General features: G+C 38.4%; 1 protein-coding gene across 1 annotated transcript in view; it reads left to right on the forward strand.

Moving 5' to 3' along the window:
• The first annotated feature begins 485 nt into the window (after positions 1–485).
• LOC117715343 (vomeronasal type-2 receptor 26-like) overlaps positions 486–24,284 on the forward strand; it is a 33,590-nt gene continuing 9,791 nt past the window's right edge. The window contains exons 1-3 of the mRNA XM_034512113.1: positions 486–700; positions 1,875–2,172; positions 12,629–13,432. Of these exons, the coding sequence (XP_034368004.1) occupies positions 486–700; positions 1,875–2,172; positions 12,629–13,432 (1,317 nt within the window). The remainder of the gene's footprint in view (positions 701–1,874; positions 2,173–12,628; positions 13,433–24,284) is intronic.

Genomic DNA, 24,284 nt, shown 5'->3' on the forward strand with positions numbered 1-24,284 from the left:
GAATCCAGCCCTTCCACTCTTGATGCCTCCTTCAAATGACCTTTCACGACTTAATTATGTTTCCACTGGTTCACTTCCCTTTGCCTTGGGCCCTTGAGAGATCTCAGCTCACAATGGGTGTGCACCCCACAGGTGTTTTAGAGGACTTCACAAGTGTTCTTAATTCTATGTTTTCCTGATGAGAATGTTTCCTCAGATGCCAGGTGAGAGGTTCCTAAGCCCTTTGAGACTCACAGTGATTCTGCAAAGGGGAAATAATCAAGGGGTAAGTAGGTAAAAGGTAGATTATACTCCCATGAACTGAGGGAGTGTTTGAATACTGCTGGGCCTGTATCAGGACAAAACAATGCTTTATAAAATTGATCCACATGGACCACATAGCTACATGTTTTATCAATTTGTCGATGTGGTACGAGCGTCTATTAATTCAAGATTCTCAACTGAACAGATATCTGGGTTTTATCAATTATTTTATCAATTTTAGTATGAAATTACTCATTGCTTTTTTTCTCCTGATTGTTCTGATTGTATTCCAGGAACAAGTTTCTTGTTTCTCCTTAAATATACCTGCTTCTCCTGGTTACTATCAAGATGGGGATTTTGTTGTTGGAGGACTCTTCTCCCTTAGAGTGACCTCTGGAGACACCACAAGTAAATTTGGCTTCATAGATGCAAACCATACACCGGATATTGTTTATGTGTAAGTGGCTTCTCTCTTTAAAAAATTAATGTTTCAGTATTTTATACAATTATATATGTTGATCACACCCACCTCTACTGCTTCCCCTCCAAAGTTTCCTGCCTTCAACTTCATGGGGATCTCTCTTTGTTTCTGTCAATCTCTGTCTCTTTTTCTGAGTCTCTCTCTCTCTCTCTCTCTCTCTCTCTCTCTCTCTCTCTCTCTCTCTCTCTCTTTCTCTCTCTCTCCCTCTTTCTCTCTGTCTCTCTCTCTCTCTCACTTTTTAATCTACTGAGTTCATTTAGGCATGCCAGTAGTGCAGGAGTATAGGACATCATCTAGAGTCTAAGCAAGCTACTAGGGCAACCTCCTAAGGAACTGAACTCTCCATTCCCCAGTAGCCACCAAATGCCAAGAGCTACTCACACATGACTGGCTCTCTGTGTGTCTCTCCCCTACTCATGCTGAATTCTCTTAAATATGTAAGAAGGTGTGAAAGCACTTTGCAATTGATAACAATTTTTCTTTCTAGTAATTTAGTGTATTATACTGAGTACACATTATTTTTCCTGTTTAAATTGACTTGATACTATTTTTTGAATTTTTATGCTTGATCAAGCACTGTGTATTTTCCTAAGGTTTATCCTATTTTTGAAGACCACATGAAATATTAAGTTTCAATGTTTGCTATTTCCCACATTCTTTACACTTCCATTTTAATTTCTCAGACACAAATTGGACAGTAAACAGTGAAAGTTGTACATTTGATAGTATGTGGTGGGGAAAACCTTTAATCCCAGAACTTGAGAAGCAGAGCAGGTGGATCTCTGTGAGCCTGAAATTAGCTTGGTCTACAGTAGTGAGTTTCAGTCAAGCCTGGGCTGAATACTGAGACTCTGTATCAACAAAAATTTCAAAAACAATAACTGTGAATTTGATAATGTGTTGTACTATGAATCTTCTTTTTATGACTAATTTCTTTACATTTTAATATAGAATATGCTTCTTGTTTTTTGGAATATCATGTATAATATTTATATGACTTTGATTGCTATAAATAAAAATCCAGAATTTGAGAGGATCATGGGAGAAGCTGCAGGGAAAAGAGAGGGATGTAAATGATGTAATCATATTTTAATTAAAAAATCGAAACAAAAAGAACATAAAAATTTGTCTTTTCAATTTATCCTCCTAGGGATCTCACTAAACATTATCAGCACATGTTGGCAATGTTATTTGCTATAGAAAAAATCAACAAGGACCCAAATATTCTATTCAACATGTCCCTGGGATTTTATCTCTTCAATGTTAACTTTATTGAGATGAAGGCTGTGGAGAGTTCTATGGCATTACTCTCAGGAGAGAGCCCCCCAGTTCCTAACTACAGCTGCAGGCCTGAGAAGACTGATAAGCTGGTTGCTGTGATAGGAGGCATTTCAACAGGAATATCAACTCAGGTCTCCCGAGTTCTAAGTCTCTACAATGTCCCACAGGTATGCAAAGAATCCTGGCTCCTTAGGTTAAACATAGTAATAAATGCTAATTAATCCATTTATCATTTATTGATGAGGTATAAAACTACTTTAAATTTACTATTTAGTGATTATTTTTAACTCTGAAGAATAATTTATTCATAAGATGAAATCATGTTTGTATAATAAATTTAATATCAAAACTGTAAAACATGAAAAAATAAAAATACAGTGATGACAACCTGTATTCTGACCACTCCAAGAAAATGTCCTTTGCCGTTTACCATTGTTAACACTGTTTTTCTTTTGTATGCAATTTTAGAGCATCACAAAGCATAAAGAGTTAATAATTCTACTCACAGACTTTTACGATGCCTGATGTGGGCATATGCCTTATTATTTTGCTGTGGTTTCAGCTCAAATTGCCACATAACATTTATTTTTACAAAGAACCGTGGGTCAGACTTACTCTGACTGGACGTTGGGGCTCTTTGTAATTTTCACCTGTTGGCAGGAAAGTTTTCTGGCTTTGGATTTGTTTAAAAATCTCTCTGTTGATCAGTAGGGATTCCTTATAAGCAATGCTAGAGAGGTAGCATTTACAAGTTAGATTCATCTTAATTAATAACAATATTGAAAAGAACTACTATAAATCTATTAATTTGCAAATAACCGTGATCCAGCATGAACTGTCCCCCAATATCCTCAGTGAAGTGACTTAACTCTTAGTAAATGAACTAGGCTCCCATGGTGATTCATTGTTATTTTTGATTTTTACCTATTTGTTCATTTCTAAGACAGGTTCTCACCATGCCAACTTACCTGGTCTAGAACATCATATGTAGCCCAGGATAGCCTTACAGTGATCCTCTGCCTTTGCTTCCCAGAACTGAGATTAAAGGCATGCACCATTATGTTCTATCTAGATTTTTATTTTTATGAGATTTTATGAGTGAATTTTTAAAAATTGATTATTTATTTATATTTCAAATGCTGTCTCCCTTTCTGGTCTCCCCTCTGTAAATCCCCTATCCCATCCCCCTCCTCACTGACTCTAAGAGGGTGCTCACACACCCACCCATGCTGATCTCACCCCTGTAGCATCCCCCTTCCTTGGAGCAACAAGCCTCCATAGGACCAAGCATCCCCCCTCTCACTGATGCCAAATAATTCAGTCCCCTCTGCTATATAAGTATTGGTGTACCATGGACACATAGGCTCCTATCAGCAAGCACAACATGGCATCAGTAATAGAGTGAAAGATGGATTCCCAAGCATGGAATTGATTCTAAGGTGGGCCAGTCTTTGCTCCATTTTTGTCCCTCATTTTCTTTAGACAAGAACAATTCTGGGTCAAAATTTTTTAGGGTAGTTTAGTGATGCCATCCCTCTACTGGGGGCCTTGTCTATCTACTACTGTTGGTCTCTTCAGATTCTATCTCCCCACTGTTTGTTATTGCTTCTAAGTTCATCTCCATTGAGTTTTGGGAGCCTCTGACTTTCCAGTTCTCTAGAGCTTTCTAGAGTTTCTCCCTGTCCTCTACCACCCATAACTACATATTTCCATTCATTTTCCTGGCCCTTTCAGCTTCTCTCTTGTCTCCCTCCATACCTGATCCTGCTCTTCTTTACTCCTTCCCTCTTCCACCCAGGTCCCTCCCTACCTCTGCCTCCTATGAATATTTTGCTCCCCCTTCTAAGTGGGATTGAAGCATCCTTACTTGAGCCTTCCTGCTTGTTTAACTTCTCATGGTCTGTGGTTTATATAATGGGTATTCTGTATTTTTGGCTAATATCCACTTATTAGTGAGTCTATACCTTTTGAGTGTGTCCTCTTGGATCTGGGTTACCTTACTCAGGGTGATATTTTCTACTTCCATCCATTTGTTTGCAAAATTCATGATATCCTCATTTTTAATAGCTTATATTCAAATTTTGCTCTTCAACCTGGGGCAAGCCGGCAGCCTGTGTCCACTGATAGCTATGTACTTGGCCCAACACAACTTCAACACACTTACAAAGTCCTGTGGCATTTTTGTGATTTCTTTTTGTAATCCACTGGAAAGGGTCTTAAGTGTGAACTGTGGAGCTGGCAGTCCTGTGCTGCTGTTTCCTTTATCATATAGGCATTTTTGTTTGAGTTTTTCTGTGTAGAATAAGTAAACCATCTTCAGTGTATATAAATGAATCCCTAATATATGAAAATTATCCCAACTTTACATATGACAGACAATCCTTTCTTTCTATTTCTTCTCTTTGCTAGCCTACACGCTGTATGTCTGTTCTCGAACATTTTTCTGTGCTGGGTCATCTGTATGCTAAGTCTACATCTTTCTTTCTTCATTTACTTTCACATTTTCCAGAGCACATCCTTGAGTTAAAGAAATTTTATAAAGGTTGTTCAATGGTGGTTTTCATTTGACTGACTTGCATTTTAACTTTCAGCAACTTTATTTGGATGTTTTGTTCTGATTTTTCACATTTTTCCTTCCACATTTAAAAATGTCTCCACTAAATGCCTGTTTGCTAGGTTCTATTTAGATTCAGAGTTGATTCTCTTATTGCAGTTACCTGCTTATATGAGATCTGTTTGTGATTATTTGTGATTATTGATCGCTCTATACAGCAGTGTGACTGACATCCAATCTCATGTCATTTTTCTTATTAGCTTTGATTTCTAATACAGAGGAATTATGAACTCATGGAGGTACATAGTGGTTTGTTCTTTCTATTACTCACTCTACTTCTCTGTATGTCTGTGTACAAATATGTGTGTGCTTGTACATGTGTGTGCATGCATGTATATGTGTGGTATATATGTGTCTGGTGTGTGGCACATGCAAATGAGTCACAAGAATATGTAGTTAGATATGTCAATGCACCCATACATGCAGGCCAGAGAGTCTTCTATCACTTTCTATACTGCTGCCTTGAATTGGAGTCTTTCACTGAAGACCCTGATTTCACAACCTTGAGATTTTGGACTGGCTAGTCATCAAGCTCTTGGGATTTACCTGTCTCTACCCTGCTGTATTGGAGTACACGCAGACGCTGCTATGTCTGACTTTTTATGGAGATGCTGAGGATTCTAACTCAAGCCCTCATGCTTGCAGAGCAAGCCTGAGCTACCTCCCCAGCCTCATGAACTATATCTATGTCTATCTATTTTTTATCTATATATCATCTTTATCTGTCATCTATAGCTATATATATATGTATCATCTATATCTATATATTTTTTAAATTACAAAATAATGGATTTATCATAGCATCTTCATCCATGTATATCATCATACTTTGTTCTACAGTCCCCTCAGGCTTTGGCCTTTCAGATTCCACAGTTAGAGTCTAACACTCCTAGTCAGCAAGACAGTGAACTAAATCCTCCCCCCATAAACTGCCTGAGCAAAGCCTTCTCCTGCCTAACTCTTCAGTTTGTTGCCATTATGACCTCCATTTCCACGCATGCCTCCTGAGGCAGCCTCATCCAGGCCTATTCAGGTGCTGCGGACTCTATGATGTGCTGCTCCCCATTTTCAGCACCCGACAGTAGGTCAGTGTTAGATGATCGGTTCTATTCTAGAGGGCAAACTGCCACACTCCTCTGAGTCATAAGGAGTGACAAACTATAGCTCTTCTGTTTTGTCCATCTTCCTGGAGGAACAGTTGTCTTCCTGAAAGCCACACCTGGATTGGAGACCTGAAAGGACCATGGGCTTGTTCTGGAGGCAGGACAGGTCTTTCCACCACAAACATTTGTCCTATCTTTTGGATACAATTTGTCACACTTCAAACATATTATTTTTTTTAATTTATGGTTTAAAAGTAGTTCACTCAGATTTTTAAAAATATGTTTAATTAACAAAGTTATGTTGATAAAAAACAAGACTCAAATTATATTTTATTAATTAATTTATTTTCATGGGACTCATGAACCCATTAACAAAGTTCGTTGATATAAATTATTATATTATGTGTCCTCTATTTAAAATGCTTACTTTTGTACATTTATTAATACTGGATATTTATGCTACTGTTTTCTTCCTCAAAGTATTCATGTTTACTTCATTTTGTGATTTCTTCTTTCCTATTCCCCCTCCTTCCCACCCATGCCTCTTGCCCAGCCAATTAACATATATTTAGTGTCTTTATTCAATTATCATGATTTGAATTCAATTTAGTGAATTTGAATTCACTAAACACTCAGATTCAGATGCCTGGTGAGAAGTCAGTGACTGGAGCTAGAGCATGAGCAGTGGATTAGGGCATAATCTAGTGGAAATCTGAATTTAGGAGATTATCGAGGGGATTTGTGTGGAAAGGGGGATGACGTCCTAAACTGAGCCATAGGACACTGGGATATTGTAACCACCAGTGTAGAGAGAACTAGAAGATGTAGTAAGCTGGATTAAAATTTTGGCCAAAGCTTGGAAATACTTTCCTTGATCAAAGAAAGATTACTGGAACTCATGAAAGAGTGCACTTTAAGTAAAAGGATTTTTTTCTTTTTATATATTTTTATTGGATATTTTATTTACACTTCAGATGCCATCCCCTTTCCCCATTTCCCCACCTTAGAAAACCCCTATCCTATGCCCCCTTTTCCTTTTGCACTTATACATTTTTTTAAAAATGTTAATCAAAGGCTTTATAAGTTTGGTATTGCTCAATCAGAGGTGTAACCCACTACCCAACATAGATATATCAACTATCTTTGACTGGTGGAGATACATGAACATCTGACTTCCTGTCTCCCCCCTCTTTCTCTCTCTCATCACCTAGCTTCTCCTCTCCTTCTTCTCTTCTTCTTCTTACTCCTTCTCTTCCTTTCAGTACTCCTCCCACCTTAGTTCCTCCTACATATAACCCTTCCTGCTTTTTTTTTCTTTTTTTTTATTAGATATTTTATTTACACTTCAGATGCCATCCCCTTTCCCAATTCCCCCCCACCCCCCTTAGAAATCCCCCATCACATGCCCCCTTTTCCTTTTTGCATTTATACATTTTTTTAAATAATGTTAATCATAAGCGTTATAAGTTTGGAATTGTTCAATCAGAGGTGTAACCCACTGACCGACCTAGCTATAACAACTATCTTTGACTGGTGGAGATACATGAATATCTGCCTCCCTGTCTCCCCCCTCTTTCTCTCTTTCATCACCTAGCTTCTCCTATCCTTCTTCTCCTCCTCTTCTTACTCCTTTTCTTGCTCTCAGTACTCCTCCTACCTTAGCTCCTCCTACACATCACCCTTCCTGTTAAAATGAAACTTTTCTCTCAAAATACAATTAGAGCATAATTATGCCAATTTGTACCAGTGAGGTACAAGATAGTCCTAATACCCAGTCCATCATTTTGTTGACTAACCAGCACCTCTGTCATCTATCCCAACTAAAACATTTAGTTCTGAACCTGGCTTTAGGATGAATGTCAGCTGACTATCATCCACTCAAATCTTTTCTCTTACGGTAAATAGCTATAAGTTTTCAACCCCGTCAGAAATCCAGAATGACTGAGTTAACTATAATTGTGGGAAGCACAAAGCATAGCTTCTAAAACTTAGCCAATTTATAGAGACCTCTGAACACCTGAAAAGCCCCTATACTACCGAACGTTGGAGCATCAAATCTTCAGCCTTCTGGCCCAGAATCATCTGACAGACCTTGGTGATGCAGGATTATAAGGACTGATTACTCTGTCTAGGCAGATATAATCAGTCGACTATTCTGCATGTGTGTCCTTTTCTGGACAGTAATTTGTCTGTAGATGGAGAGAGGCAATTCTTGCCTAGTGGCTGTTACCACACAACTGGAGTAACTCCAAGGATGCTCAATTTCTTCTTAGAATCCATGACAGGAAGCTGTCAGGAGCAGACAGGTCTCTAATCAATATGAACATTAATATATAAATATTTGTAGCATCAGTTCTATGGACTTCTGATGTTTTGAAAACCAACTATCCATGTAAGGTAACCTGGACTGTTTTCTGTTAACTCCTCTCAGCTATTTCTAAGTAAAATATGGAAAGCACCCTAACAATAAACTCAAAAATATGAATTTGCTATAGTCCCTTAACTCATAGGTTAACCATCCCAAATCAGTTAAAAAAGGGCTGGGTCTAGGCATTGTATTCCTAAATGTGTTATACAGGCACAATGCCCATGAATGTATCAATATTCATCTCATTTTTATATTAATAAGAGGCTCGTACCAATGAAAACCTTAAATTTGAGATCAAAGTAAATTTTGTACCATTTAAGAATTTATAACTTCATCTTGATAATAAGTATATAGATTTCTACCAGTAGGTTATGGCTATGCAGTAAGTCCTAGCTAATCCCCCCTGTTCCAACAAAACCACTACTTGTCCCTAGAAAGACAGACCATTATTAACCACATTAGTCCCCAAGCTCAGGGAATAGGGGCGCTGACTCTTCTTTAACTTCTTCAAGCTGATTAAGGGCGTTGAGATTTTAGAAGAGGGGTGGGGGGGAGAGTAAGTTGATAAGCCTCTGATGCTGTGTCTTCACTGAATCCAGATGGAATTCCAGGACATCAGAGGTTTGGGCAGGTCTGCTCAGTTTGCTTGATGAGTAGATACACCAAGGCTGTGCATTCTGCAATATACAATTCTCAGAACAAGTTTTAGTATCAAGAAAAAAGAAAAAAAAAATTTCCACCCCCAGGGGGCTGACATTTTTTTTTTAAAGATGTTGGTTCTAAAGACTTTTTTTTTCCCACTTCTTAAAATTGGTTGTAGTATTTACGTTTCATATTTTATCCCCTTAGCCTACTTCCTCCCACCACCCAGAAACCTATCCCATCCCCCTCTCATGCTTCTATGAGGCAGTGACCACACCTACCCCCCTCACTATCCCCTCCCCGCCCTCACATCCCCCCCCCCACTGTGTGTTCATTCATTCATTTTTCATTCATTTTTTTTTTATGGGACCAAGAAACTCCTCTCCCACCTATGTCTGACAGGGCCATCTTCCCCTACATATACCTCTGGAGTCTTGGGTCCCTCCCTATGTGTTCCCAGGCTGATGGTTTAGACCCTGGGGGGCTCTGGTTGTTTGGTATTGTTGCTTTCCACCTGGGGTCAATAACCCTTTCTGCTCCTTCAGTCCTCTCACTAAGTTCTCCATTGGGAAACCCCTGATCATATCAGTGGTTAATTGTGAACATTGTCCTCTGAGTGTTTTAGTCTTTGGCTGACCTCTAAGGAGACAGCTATATCATGTTCCTCACATTATGCACTTCCAGCCATCCACAACAGTGTTTAGATTAGGTGGCTGTACATGGGGTGAATACCCAGGTGGAAAGGTCTCCTGATGGCCCCTCCTTCAGTTTCTGTTCCATGTTTTGTTTCCCTATTTGCTCCCTTGAGCATTTTTATTTCTCGTTCTAAGTAGAACTGAGGCATCCCCTCTTGGTCTTCCTTCTTCATGAGCTTCATGTGGTCTGTGGGTTGAGTCTTCGATAATACAAGCTTTTGGGCTAACATCCGTGGAGATATGTTTGTGTAACTCTCTTCTTTTGGGGTTTTTGGAAGATTACTTTCTTGCTTTTTCTAGCTTGTAGTTTCCCTCCTTGTGTTGGAGTTTTCCACCAATTATTCTTTGAAGTGCTGGATTTGTGTTGAGATACTGTGTAAATTTGGATTTGTCATGGAATATTTTGGTTTCTCCATCAATAATGATGGACAGTTTTGCTGGGTATAGTAGTCTGGGCTGGCATTTGTGTTCTCTTAGGGTCTGTATGATATCGGTCCAGGATCTTCTGGCTTTTATGGTCTCTGGTGAGAAGTCTGGTGTAATTCTTATAGGTCTGCCTTTATATGTTACTTTGCCTTTTTCCCTTACTGCTTTTATTATTTTTTCTTTGTTTTGTACATTTGATGTTTTGACTATTATATGGCGGGAAGTATTTCTTTTCTGGTCTAAACTATTTGGAGTTCTGTAAGCTTCTTGTATATTTATGGACATCTCTTTCTTTAGGTTAGGGAAGTTTTCCTCTATAATTTTGTTGAGGATATTTACTGGTCCTTTTAGTTGGGAGTCTTCCCCCTCATCTATCCCTATTATCCTTCTCATTGTGTCTTGGATTTCTTGTATATTTTGGGTTAGTAGCTTTTTGTATTTTGCATTTTCTTTGACAGTTGTGTCAATGTTTTCCATGGCATCTTCTGCACATGAGATTCTCTCTTCTATCTCTTGTATTCTGTTGGTGATACTTGTGTCTATGACTCCTGATCATTTTTTTAGGTTTTCTATCTCCAGGGTATTGTCCCTTTGTGATTTCTTTATTGTTTCTACTTCCATTTTTCGATCCTGCATGGTTCTGTTTAATTCCTTTTCCCGTTTGGTTGCATTTTCTTGAAATTCCTTAAGGGATTTTTGTGTTTCCTCTTTAAGGGTTTCTATCTGTCTACCAGTGCTCTCCTTAAGTTCTTTGAGAGTGTTATTTATGTCTTTCTTAAAGCCCTCTATCATCATCATGAGAAGTGATTTTAATTCTGATTCCTGCTTTTCTGGTGTGATGGGGTGTTCAGGGCTTGCTCTGATGGGGGAGCTGGGTTCTGATGATGCCATGTAACTTTGGTTTCTGTTGCTTACATTCTTGCTCTTGCCTTTTGCCATCTGGTTAACTCTAGTGCTGCCTGTACTTGCTGTCTCTGACTGAAGCCTGTCTTTCTAGGTATCTAGCTTGTGTCTGATCTCCTAGGGGTCCAGATGTCTCTGTGATCTTTTCCAGCTGCACTGATTATAGTGGTACCTCTAGGATGCCTCAGGATATGGTGCCTCCAAGGTAGTAGTCCAGCTAGGTGTCTGCTGTTCTGGGTGCAGTGTCTCCTCTAGAATATCTCAGGATACGTTGTCTGAAGCTCTGAGTTCATTTGTTCCTCTGTGGATCTGGATTGAGTGGAACTTCCAGTATGTCTCAGGTGGAATCCGGGGTCCACACAACAGCAGACCTGGCAGAGGTCTGATCTAGGCCTCAGATCTGAGAACTAGTTTCTAAAACACTGTCCAAGTTAGAGCACCTGGGATCCCTGCTTCCTCTGGGTTCTTGGAGGTTGGGAGCAGAGCTGCCACCCAAGGTCTGCTCAGTGCTCTGGCCCAGACCGGAAGGAACCAGTGTTCCAGGCCGGGAGTGACTTCCTGGGTCCTTTTGGTTCCCAGTTACTCCCTGTTTAGGGCAGGCCCTGCTGTCTGCTTACCTAAGATACTGCCTGAGTTCGAGCACCTGGGATCCCTGCTTCCTCTGGGTTCTTGGATGTTGGAGGCAGAGCTGCCACCCAAGGTCTGCTCAGTGCTCTGGCCCAGACCGGAGGTTCCCAGTTACTCCCTGTTTAGGGCGGGCCCTGCTGTCTGCTTACCTAAGATACTGCCTGAGTTCGAGCACCTGGGATCCCTGCTTCCTCTGGGTTCTTGGATGTTGGGGGCAGAGCTGCCACCCAAGATCTGCTCAGTGTTCTGGCCCAGACCGGAAGGCAACCCTTCCTGTTAAAATGAAACTTTTCTCTCAAAATACAATTAGAACATAATTATGCCAATTTGTACCAATGAGGTACAAGATAGTCCTAATACCCAGTCCATCCTTTTGTTGACTAACCAGCACCTCTGTCATCTCTCCTAACTAAAACACTTAGTTCTGAACCTGGCTTTTTCCTTGGCTTTAGGATGAATGTCAGCTGATGACCATCCACTCAAATCGAAAAGGATTTTTTTCATGCCAATATTAGTAAAGTGAATTTGATAATTGGTCATTTGATATAGCAGATAAGGTAATTAATGATCTAGTCCACATCCCACCCCAGAGGAGATGCCCTAAAGTGCACAGGAATAACTGTGTACACATCTCAATTAAAGAATTCAGGTAAAAAGGTTAGCAAATAGGGGTTAACAGACAGCCTGTTAAAGAAGAGATTTACAGCAATTATTGAGGTAGATAGTCAGCCTTCTATTCTAAGCAAGATTATTTTAGAGTAGCTGACTACAGAGTAAGCATTACAGAAAGACAAAAAACTTTGAGAAAAATAGAGAATTCATTAGTAGATTTTTCAGTGCTTCATAGATTCCTCTTTATTGGTTTATTAGTTATGGATTTGTGATTTCAAGTAAAAGGCCTTTAGTGTTAATGTTCCTTCATTTCCATTATCAGGAAGATGAAAGTTTTGATATGGGAAGTGACAGATTCGCAATGCTCTTGTTTGATTAGTTTTACCTCAAATAAAAGCAAGAGATAGACACTCTGTGGTCATGTTTGGTATGCTCTACAAAAGTACAAAGAAAAAGATACACTTGGTGTAAGCAATGAGAAGAAAGTGATGGGTCACAGGTAACAAAATGGTATTTCTTAGCAAAGTGAACTGTTTAATTTCTTATACAGTTCATTAAGAGAAAATGCAAACTGAATCATTTGAGAATAAACCTAATTGTCTTGAATTGAGTTGTAACTTTCTTTCTCTTCAGATCAGCTATGCTCCTTTTGACCAGAGTCTTGGGACCAGAGTCCAGCTCCAGTCTCCTTACCAGTTTCCTTCACCCACCACAGTTCTGTATCAGGGAATTATTCAACTGCTGCTATACTTCTCTTGGGTCTGGGTTGGCCTGGTGGTTCCAGATGATATGAGGGGAGAACTCTTCCTTAGGGACATCACAGAGCAGATGACCAACCATGGCCTTTGTGTTGCATTTGCAGAAAAGGTTCCAGAATTTCCTGCCAAGGACACAGTAAACAGGGAACTTTTTATGGAAAGATTCACATTGACACGTGTTATCATTGCATTTGGTGACACATACTCTCTTCTGAGATTTGTCTATAACATCTTCTGCAATACTCCTTTTGGTAATGTCTGGATCACAACTTCTGATTGGGACATTACCACATTACCCTTTGAACAAGATCTAGGTTATACATACTTTGGTGGAGGGTTATCATTTTCTGTGCGCACAGATAAAATTCTGGGATTCAAGGATTTTCTTGGAAGTGTCCAACCTAGAAAATACCCTCATGATACCTTTATCCAGGATGTGTGGTCGATCATATTTGAATGTCCATATTTTGTTCAGCATGGAGTCAGAGAACTGAGTCAATGTGAGCAAAATGGCAGCCTGAGCACACGACCTCTGCATGTTTGGGATATGAACACCTCACCCCCGAGCTACAAAGTCCATGCTGCTGTGTATGCCATTGCCCAGGCACTGCATGAGGAGCTGTCACTCAGAGTGGAAGGAGGCTCACTTGATAAAAGGAAGGCTCCTCTCCCATGGAAGGTAAAAATAACTGGTCTTGTATTTTCCTAGAGTGCTGGGCCTAAGTTTGTAAGTTCTGCATTTTGATTCATGATCTTTCTAGTTACTGTTAGAGAAATATTTTTATGTTTGTGTGTTTCTTTATGCTACCATGTCCTTCCTCAAACTATTCATGTTTATTTCAAGGGCATAAAGTAGCACAAAGATATCATGATAGAGAAAAAATAAAAAAATCACATTGAATTGTTTTAAAGTTGAACTAACATTTCTATCAGAAAACAATACATGCATGGTGCTGAAAAATAGTTATCTTATTTTAAGCACATTCAAGCAATAACATTTGTGCCTTTTAATTGTCACATGTATTTTTATTATTGCTTTTAATGATATGTGAACTAATTATAATATATAAGTCAAGAGACTTGTACAAGTATAAATATGATATATTTTAATGGATTTAAGGTACATTTGATGCCAAGAGCCTGTTTTGCTTTGATAAAGATTCTAAAAGAACACCTAGCTTCTATAAGGCTAGACAATATCATCCATGACTGTTCTCCAGCCTATGGGAGGCTGAGACAGAAGGATCATGAGTTTGAAGCCAGTCGGAGCTATATAGACAGACATAGTCTTACCAATCAAATCCCAAACCAAACTGAAACAAAAGCAGGTTCTTTAAAATGAAGCTGGATTGAATGGAGTGGCACTAGTCATGACACATTAACTTCCCACATGTCTACTCCTCTGCACCTGCTTATCATTTCAAACCTATTGTTTTTTCAACAATGTATTGGGGTCCTTTCTTCTACATCCTTGTCAATACTTTATATTTTGAGATTGTTTAAATTTGTTCATTATTGTTGGGCACTTTCACACATTTAAATAACAAACATTTAAATATTGGGCATCTTCTATCCCTGTCTCATTGAATTTCCTGCAGTGAGAAAGTGGTTCATGTCATGATGAGTTATATTTGCCTTTCTCTGAGATCAGTGATGTAAAACCTCTTTCCACACTTTATGTCCATATGTACACCTTTCTTGAAAGAAAGATATAACATTCACTTTTTCTTATTTAAACTTTTTGGCTAAATAATTTCATTAATTTCCTATAATTTGGTATAAAAACCCTTCATTAGGTGTCTTGTATGCAAATATCTTCTTCCATTCCATGAATTGTCCTCTTACACTGTCGGTTGTTTTCTTTGCTATGCAGAAACTTTTTTGTTGGGATAGTTTTTGATGGCTTTCATTGACAGCTTTTGATATCATGTTTGAAAATATCATCAAGACCAATGATACCAATGGACTTCCCTTTATATTTTACTCTAGGAGTTTTTTATTCCAAGGTTTTTTATCTGTTTTTTACTTTATTTGATGTATGAAATAGACAAAAAATCCAACTGCAGTTATTTACATGTTGATGCCTTGTTTTAACAACAGAATTTGTGTAATAGATTACACTTCACCCTTTGTGTGTTCCTAGGGTCTTATTGGTTCAGTTGGTTTCTCAATTTCTGTTCAGGTCTTCTGCAATATATGCATGTTATAGGCCATTCTTGTACTGCTGTAATTTTATAAAACTGTTTGGAATGGGAAATGCACTGCTTTCGTTTTTTGTTTTTTGTTTTTTTTCTTGATCAAGTTTGCAAAAGGTATGTGTCTTCTTTGTCGCTCTCCTCTTCTGTGGGGAGTTTAGGCCTTGTTAATCTATGAGAAAAAAACATCATTTAAATTTGAAATGACATTGCCCTAATTTGTGATACCTTTTATATAATGAAGTATTTTTAAACAGTATTAACTTTTTAAATTCTTGATGCTGTTACTTTTCTATGTCTCTTCAATCTCTTTCATCAATGTCTGTCATGTTTTACCATAGGGATACTTTAACTACTTGGTTAAATTTGTTTCTAATTAGTAAAATAATCAGAAATATTGTTTTATTGTTCTTATTGACATATATTTATTATACATGGTATTGGTTTTCATAAGGATACTTACATTTAAGTATATACAATATTAGTTTGGCTATGTTTCCCCTTAATTCCTTCATTCTACTTTCTATTCACTACAGAGGTGTGGTGGTTTGAATCAGAAATGTCTGCCACAGGTTCAGGATTTGAACAATAGTTTCCCATGGCATTTTATTAGGGTAATTTTGATGATGCAGTCTTCCCAGATGAAATACATCAATGCAGAAGGGTTTTGATATTTATATATCTTCATCTTATATCAGGTTTACCTTCTCATCTTGCAATTGAGGATGTGAACATTCAGCTTCCTATGACATCACACATGTCTGCTGCCATGCTCCTCCCCATGATAGACTCTGGTTCCCCTGGAACCATAGGCCCAAATAAACTCTTCCTTCTGTCAGTTGCTTGGATCATAGTGCTTTATCAGAGCAACAGATCAGTAACTAATACACACTTGTGTTAGTCACATTTGATCCTCTACAAAGTTCTTTCTTTACTCCTGAGTCTTTTATTTTTATATATGAGTGTGTGCACACATTTGTGTGTGTGCATATGTGTGTTAATATGTGTGTGCATGTGTCTATGTATGTGCATATTAATATGTGTGCATGCATGCATGTGCACATGTGCGCATTTTGTTTTGTGTGTGTAATATTGGGAATTATAAAAACTATAAACACTACAAACGAGACAAAAAACTGCAATATGTGACTTTCAGAGTCTGATTTTGTTCAATATAATTTTTTTGAACCAATTTTCCCATAAATGGCACAGCTTCATTAGTCTTTATAAGTGGATATAATTCCACTGTGTTTATGCCAATTTTAAGCATTTATTAATGGATAGACACCATATTACTTTCCAGTTACTGTGACAAAACACCATGACCAAGTAAACTCGTATGAGAAAGGGTTTGGCTTGCAGATCCAGGGGGACAAGTGTTCATCATGGCAAGGAGACATGGCAGCAAGCATCAGGCATGGTGATAAGGGCAGGACTCTTGTGGATTTCAACCACAAGACAAAGCAAAGAGAGTAAACTGAAATGTCTCTATATTCTCAAAGCTCACCCAAGTGACATTCTTCCTCCAGAAGGGATGCACCATTGAAACCTCCTGAATAGAGCCAACCAACTAGGTGACAAGTATTCAATACCTGAACTGATGAGTGAAAGTTTTATTCAAACCACTACACACTCCTAATCTGAGTCATGAAATCATTATTGTTGCAATAAGACCTAATGTCAAATACTTCTGATACACTGACTTAAACGTCCTTCAAGTAAACAACAGCAGCTGATATAACTGGATCATGTTGTATGTCCATTTATGATATTTTTAAAGGAACATCCTTTCTGTATTCCAGAGTGGCTGTACTAATTCACGTTCCCACTAGTACTGTGTAATCATTCTCTTTTCTCCATATTATGGCCAATATTTGTTATTATATGGGCTTTCTATTGTTGTAATAAAGTAGCCAAAAGTGACTTATGGAAGGAGGTTATTTCGACTTAGGTTCCACAGGGAGAGTTCTTGATGGTGGGAAGGCATAATAACAGATATCTAGAATAAGAGCAGAGAGATCATATCTTCAACCACATGTAGGTACCCCATAAAGGTAGTGAGATGAGGGTAAAGTCTCAAAGCCCACTTCAGTGACATACTTCCCCCAGCAGTGCTCAATGGTCTAAAAAGTTTATCACTTCCCCAAAACACACAACACACTTCCAACAGTAACAAGTTTTCTGATTATCCAAACATATATTTCCACTGTGTTTTGTTTCTGTGTGTGTGTGTGTGTGTGTGTGTGTGTGTGTGTGTGTGTGTGTGCACACGCACGCACATGCACGTGCTCATCTTTGAGAGGTCAGAGAATTTCTTTTTTTTTTCTTTTTGGTTTTTGAGACAGGGTTTCTCTGTGTAGTCCTGGCTGTCCTGGAACTCACTCTGTAAACCAGGCTGGCCTCGAACTCAGAAATCCACCTGCCTCTGCCTCCCAAGTGCTGGGATTAAAGGCATGCGCCACCACCACCCGGCTTTCAGAGAATTTCTTACAGTGTGTTTTGATTGGATTCATCCCTCTCCCCCTCCCAACTTTTCCTTTCCCTACCAAGATTTGCATCCTACCCTCTTAAAACTCATCAAGACCAATTAATGATGCCCCAGTAATTTGGGACACATTGTCTTCTGCTGGAGCATGGTCAACTTTGCTCCAGGAAGTTGATGTAACTGGAACATATTGTAGGTCCATTTAATCTACCTGCCCCTCAAAACCAGGAAAACAAAATAAAATCACACCCCAAAAGAACAAGTCAAAACAAAATTTCTAATTGTAATTAAAATTGAAGCATGCATGCATGCGCGCACACACACACACACACACACACACACACACAAGCAAAAAACACATAGGGTGTCCATTATTTGTTAGTTGATTATGAGACCTGAATATGAGACCTGCCCTGAAATCGTTGATGTACCCAGTATCATTTCATAGGAGAAACCAATTTTTCCCTCTCCCAGCAGGGATAAGTAACAATTCAGTTGTTAATTTTCACACTACTGTCTAGATTTTCATTCATTCATCCACCCACCCACCCACCCACCCACCCATCCATCCATCCATCCATTTATCCACTTGGTTTTTGTAAATAAAACAAAATTTTAATAAAATTAAACAAAACCTATCACATGGATGTCAGACAACAGGGGGGAAAAGCCCAAATGAGGATGGAAGAGCCAGAACCCACTGGCTTGCATGCTCAGGAGTTCCATAAGAACACCAAAATTGGAGCCACAATATAAGAGCAGAGTACATGGTACAGATCGTTGCAGGCCCTGTTCTTGCTGTTTCAGTCTCTGTGGGTTCATATGAGCTTTGCTAATGTTATTTTAGAGGGAGCATACTGTTTTCCTGGTGTCCTTCATCCCCACTGGCTCTTACAATCTTTCTGCTTCCTCTTCCATAGTGTTTCTTGACCTGTAAGAAGAAATATATTCTTTTATAATTTTGAAAAAAAATCTTCTCTTATACAATACATTTCTAATGCAGATTCCCCTTCTTCCACTACCTCCAGTTTCCATGCTAAACTCCCCTCTCAAACAGATGCCCTGGTCCCCTGTTTCCCTTAATAAAGGAGCAGACCTCCCAGGAATATCAACATGACATAACAAGATACAGTGAGATTAGGCTCATATCCTCATATCAAGTCTGGATGGGGCAACTGAGTAGGAGGAAAAGGATTGCACCAGGAGGCAAAAGAGTCAGAAACACACCCTTTCCTATCCTACAAACACCCCAAGGTAAAGAACCCCAGCATGTATGTAGATGGCCTAGTGCAGACCTGTGCAGGCTCTGAGCTTATCAATTCAGTCTCTGTGAGCCACTCTGTACCCTGCTTAGTTGATTCTGTTGGCTGTGTTCTCCTGCTATCCTCGACTTCTCTGGCTCCTATAATCCTTTTTCATCTTCCATGACTTCCCCAAGCATTGCCTAATGTTTGGCTGTGGGTCTCTGCATATAATTTCATCAGTTCCTAGATGGAGTCTCTCAAATGGAAAATGGGTTAGGCACTGGTCTATAGGCATAGCAGAATATCCCACATGAATCCAATGAATCCAAGTTCATTGTCTTGTTGCTGTTGTTGTTTATTGTGTTTGGTTTTACCTTAAGTCTCTGTCTGAGCCACCCAGCTTCAGGAACCTGGCCATCCAGGCAGTGACTTTTATGGGTTGCCTCTCATGTCTTGAGATTCAATTAGACCAGTCATTGGATTGCCATTATGAACATAGTGAGAACATGTGTCCTTGTTATATGTTGGAACATCTTTTGGGTATATGAGTAGGAGTGGTATAACTTGGTCCTCGGGTTCTGAGGAACTGCCAGATTGATTTCCAGAATGATTGGAACCACTTGGAATCACATCAGCAATGGAGCAGTGTTCCTCTTTCTCCAAATCCTCACCAGCATCTGCTGTCACCTGAGTTTTGATCTTAGCCATTCTGACTGGTGTGAGGTAAAATCTCAGGGTCATTTTGATTTGCCTTTCCCTGATGACAAAGGATGTTGAATCTTTCTTTAGATGCCTCTCAGCCGTTCAAGGTTCCTAACTTGAGAATTTTTTATATAGCTCTGTACCCCATTTTTTAATACAGTTATTTGTTCTCTGAAGTCTAACTCCTTGAGTTCTTTGTATATAGTGAGTATTGTCCCAGTTTTGGATATAGGGTTGATGAAGATCTTTTCCACATCTGTAGGTTGCTGTTTTGTCCTGTCCACAGTGTCCTTTGCTTTACAGAAGTGTTTCAATTTTATGAGATCCCATTTGCCTATAGTTGATCTTAGAGCCTGGGCCATTGGTGTTCTGTTCAGGAAAATTCCCCTGTGCATATACGTTCAATACTCTTTCCCACTTTCTCTTCTATTAGATTCAGTGTATCTGGTATTATTTGGAGGTGATTGATCCATATGGACTTGAGGTATGTACAAGGAGATAAGAATGGATCAATTTGCATTCTTCTACATGCTGACCACCACTTGAGCCAACACCATAGGTTGATTATGCTGTCTTTTTGAAAGTGGATGGTTATAGTTTCTTTGTCAAAGATCAGGTGACCATAGGTATGTGGGTTTATCTCTGGGTCTTCAATCCTATTCTATTAATCTTCTTTTCTGTGTCTGTTCCAATACCATGTGGTTGTTATTGATATTGCTCTGTGGTACAGGTTGAGGTCAGGGATGGTGATTACCCCAGAAGTTCTTATTGTTGAGAATAGTCTTTGCTATCCTGTGTTGTTTATTATTCCAGGTGAATTTGAGAATTGCTCTTTCTATCTCTGTGAAGAATTGATTTGGGATTTTGATGGGGATCGCATTGAATCTGTAGATTGCTTTTGGCAAGATGGCCATTTTTACTAAATTAATCCTGCCAATCCAGGAGCATGGGAGATCTTTCCATCTTCTGAAATCTTCTTCGATTTCTTTCTTCATATACTTGAAGTTCATGTCATACAGAACTATCACTTGCTTGGTTAGATTCACACCAAGATATTTTATATTATTTGTGACTATTGTGAAGGGTGTCATTTCCCTAATTTCTTTCTCAGTCCATTTATCTTTTGAGTAGGCTACTGATTAGTTTGAGTTAATTTTATTTCCAGCCACTTTGCTGACATTGTTTATCAGGTTTAGAAGTTCTCTGATGGAATTTTGAAGGTCACTTAAGTATACTGTCACATCATCAGCAAATAATGATAGATTGACTTTTCCTTTTCAATTTGTAACACTTTGACCTATTTTTGTTGTCCAATTGCTCTGGCTACAGCTTCCAATACTATATTGCAGTAGGCAGCCTTTTCTATGTCCTAATTTTAGAGGGATTGATTCAAGTTTTTCTCTATCAAATTTGATATTGGGTATTGGTTTGCCCTATATCACTTTTATTATATTTAGGTATGGGATTTGAATTCCTGATCTTTCCCAGACTTTTAAAATGAAGGGGTGTTGTATTTTGTCAAATGCTTTTTCAGCATCTACTGATATGATGATTTTTTTCCTTTGAATTTGTTTATAAAGTGGATTACATTAATGGATTTCCCTATATTGAACCATACCTGTATCGCTGGGGTGAAGCCTTCCTGATCATGGTAAAAGATCATTTTGATGTGTTCTTTGATTCAGATTATGAAAATTTTATTGAGTAATTTTGCATCTATATTCATAAGATAAATTGGTATAAAGTCCTCTTTCTTTTTTGGGGTCTTTGTGTGGTTTAGGTATCAGCTTAACTATGGCTTCATAGAACAAATTGGGTAGTGTTCCTTATGCTTCTTTTTTGTGAAATAGGTGGAAGAGTATTGGTATTAGGTCTTCTTTGAAGGTCTATTACTATTCTGCCCTAAAACTATCTCATCCTGGGCTTGTTTTTGGTTGGGGGAATTTAATGGATGCTTCTATTTTTTATGGGTTATTGGTCAGTTTAAATGGTTTACCTGCTCTTGATTTAACTTTTGTATCTGCTATCTGTCTAGAAAATCATCCATTTCATCTAGATTTTCTAGTTTTGTTGAGTAGGCTTTTTTAGTAGGATCTGATGATTTTTAAAAATTTCTTCATTTTCTGTTGTTATGTCTCCCTTTTCATTTCTGATTTTGTTAATTTAGATACTGTCTTTGTGCCTTCTGTTTAGTCTGGCCAAGGGTTTAGCTATCTTGTTGATTTTCTCAATGAACCAGATCCTGGTTTGATTGACTCTTTGTGTAGTTCTCTTTGTTTCTACTTAGTTGATTTCAGCCCTGAGTTTGATTATTTCCTGCCATCTACTCCTATTGAATGTAATTGCTTCATTTTGTTCTCGAGCTTTTAGATGTACTGTTAAGCTGCTAGTGTATGATCTCTACAGTTTCTTTATGAAGGTACTCAGAGGTATGAGTTTTCCTCATAGCACTGCTTTCATTATGTCCCATAAGTTTGAGAATGATGTGTCTTCATTTTTGTTAAATTCTAAAAAGTCTTTAATTTCTCTCTTTATTTCTTCCCTAATCAAGTTATCATTGAGTAGAGAGTTGTTCAGACTCTATATGTATGTAGGCTTTCTGTTGTTTTTGTTGTTATTGAAGACCATATTTTCTCCATTGTGATCTGATAGAATACATGTGACTATTTTAATCTTGTATAGGTTGAGTTTCCTTTTGTGTCTGATTATAGGTCAACTTTTGAGAACGTACTATAAGGTGCTAAGAACTTTGTACTGGCTGGTTTTGTGTGTCAACTAGACATAAACTAGAGTTATCACAGAGAAAGTAGCTTCCCTTGAAAAATGCCTCCATAAGATCCAGTTATAAGGCATTTTCTCAATTAGTGATCAAGGGTGGGAGGACCCATTGTGGGTGGTGTCATTGCTAGACTGGTAGTCTTAGGTTTTATAAGAAAGCAAGCTGAGCAAGCCAGTAAGTAACATTCTTCCATGGCCTTTGCATCATCTTCTGCTTGCTGACCTGCTGTTGTTCCAGTCCTGACTTCCTTTGGTGATGAGCAACCATGTGGAAGTATAAACTGAATAAACTCTTTTCCTCTTCAACTTGCTTCTTGGTCATGATGTCTTGTGCAGAAATGGAAACCCTGACTAAGACAAAGGTATATTTTTTTTCATTTCATAGTGAAATGTTCTATAGATATCTTTTAAATCCATTTGGTTTGTAACATCTGTTAGTTTCACTGTGTCTTTTAGATAAGGTTTCCATGATCTGTCCATTGGCGAGAGTAGGGTGTTGAGGTCTTCCACAGTTATTGTGTAAGTTTCAATGGGTGTTTTGAGCTTTAGTAGAATTTCTTTTACACATGTGGGTGTCCTTGCATTTGGAGCATAAATGTTAAGAATTGAGAGTTCATCTTGCTAGATTTTTCCTTTGATGAGTATGAAGTTTCTTTTTTGAAAGTTGATTATATTCAATATTAGAATGGCTATTCCAGCTTTTTTCTTGGGACTACAAATTTTTTCCAGCCTTATATTATGAGGTAGTTTCTGTCTTTGTCCCTGAGATATGTTTCCTGGATGCCTCAAAATGCTAGGTTCTGTTTATGTATACATTCTGTTAGTCTATGTGTTTTTTATTGGGGAATTGAGTCCTTTGATGCTAAGAAATATTAAGGAATAGTGATTGTTGCTTCCTGTTATTTTTGTTGTTAGAGGTGGAATTATGTTTGTGTCACTCTCTTCTTTTGGACTTGTAAGAAAACTAATTTGTTGCTTTACCAAAGGGTGTAGTTTCCCTCCTTGTGTTGAAGTTTTCCGTCTATCATCCTTTGTAGGGCTGTATTTGTGGAAAGATACTGTGTAAATTTGGTTTTGTCATGAAATATCTTGGTTTCTCCATCTATGGTAATTGAGAGTTTTGCTGGGTATAGTAGCCTGGGCTGGCATGTTTGTTCTCTTAGGGTCTGTATGACATCTTTCCAGGATCTTCTGGCCTTTATAGTCTCTTTTGAGAAGTCTAGTGTAATTCTGATAGGTCTGCCTTTATATTTACTTGACCCTTTCCCCTTATGGCTTTCAATATTTTTTCTTTGTTCTGTGCATTTGGTGTTTTGAATATTATGTAATGGAGATGCTTTTTTTCTGTTCCAATCTATTTGGCATACTGTAACTTTCTTGTATGTTTGTGGGAATCTCTTTCTTTAGGTTAAAAATTTTCTTCTATAATTTTATTGAAGATGTTTACTGGCCCTTTGAGTATGGAATTTTTGCTCACTTCTATACCCATTATTCACAGGTTTGGTACTTTCATTGTGTCCTGAATTTTCTGGATGTTTAGATTTCGGAGCTATTTGCATTTTACATTTTCAATGACCATTGTGTCAGTGTTTTCTATGGTATCTTCTGTACCTGAGATTCTCTCTTCTAACTCTTGTACTCTATTGGTGATGCTTGCGTCTATGACTCCTGATAGCGTCCAAAGTTTTCTATCTCCAGGGTTGTCTCTCTTTGTGGTTTCTTTATTATATATATTTCCATTTTTAGATCCTGAATGGTCTTGTTCAATTCCTTCACTTGTTTGGTTGAGTTTCTCTTTATTTTTTTAAAGGGTTTATGTGTTTCCTCTTTACGGACTTCTACCTGTTTACCTGTGTTCTCCTGTATTCCATTAAGGGAGTTATTTATGCCCTTAATATCCTTGAACATTGTCATGAGATGTGATTTTAGATCAGAATCTTGCTTTTCAGGTGTTTTATGGTATCCAGGGCTTGCTGTGGTGGGAAAACTGGGTTTTGCTCATGGCAAGTAGTATTCGTTTCTGTTGCTTATGTTCTTGCACTTGCCTCTTGCCATCTTGTTATCTCTGGTGTTATCTGGTCTTGCTGTCTCTGACTGTAGCTTGTCCCTTGCAAGCCTGCAAGTCTG

This window comes from Arvicanthis niloticus, chromosome 9 (genome assembly GCF_011762505.2).
Source record: "Arvicanthis niloticus isolate mArvNil1 chromosome 9, mArvNil1.pat.X, whole genome shotgun sequence".
NCBI lineage: Eukaryota > Metazoa > Chordata > Mammalia > Rodentia > Muridae > Arvicanthis > Arvicanthis niloticus.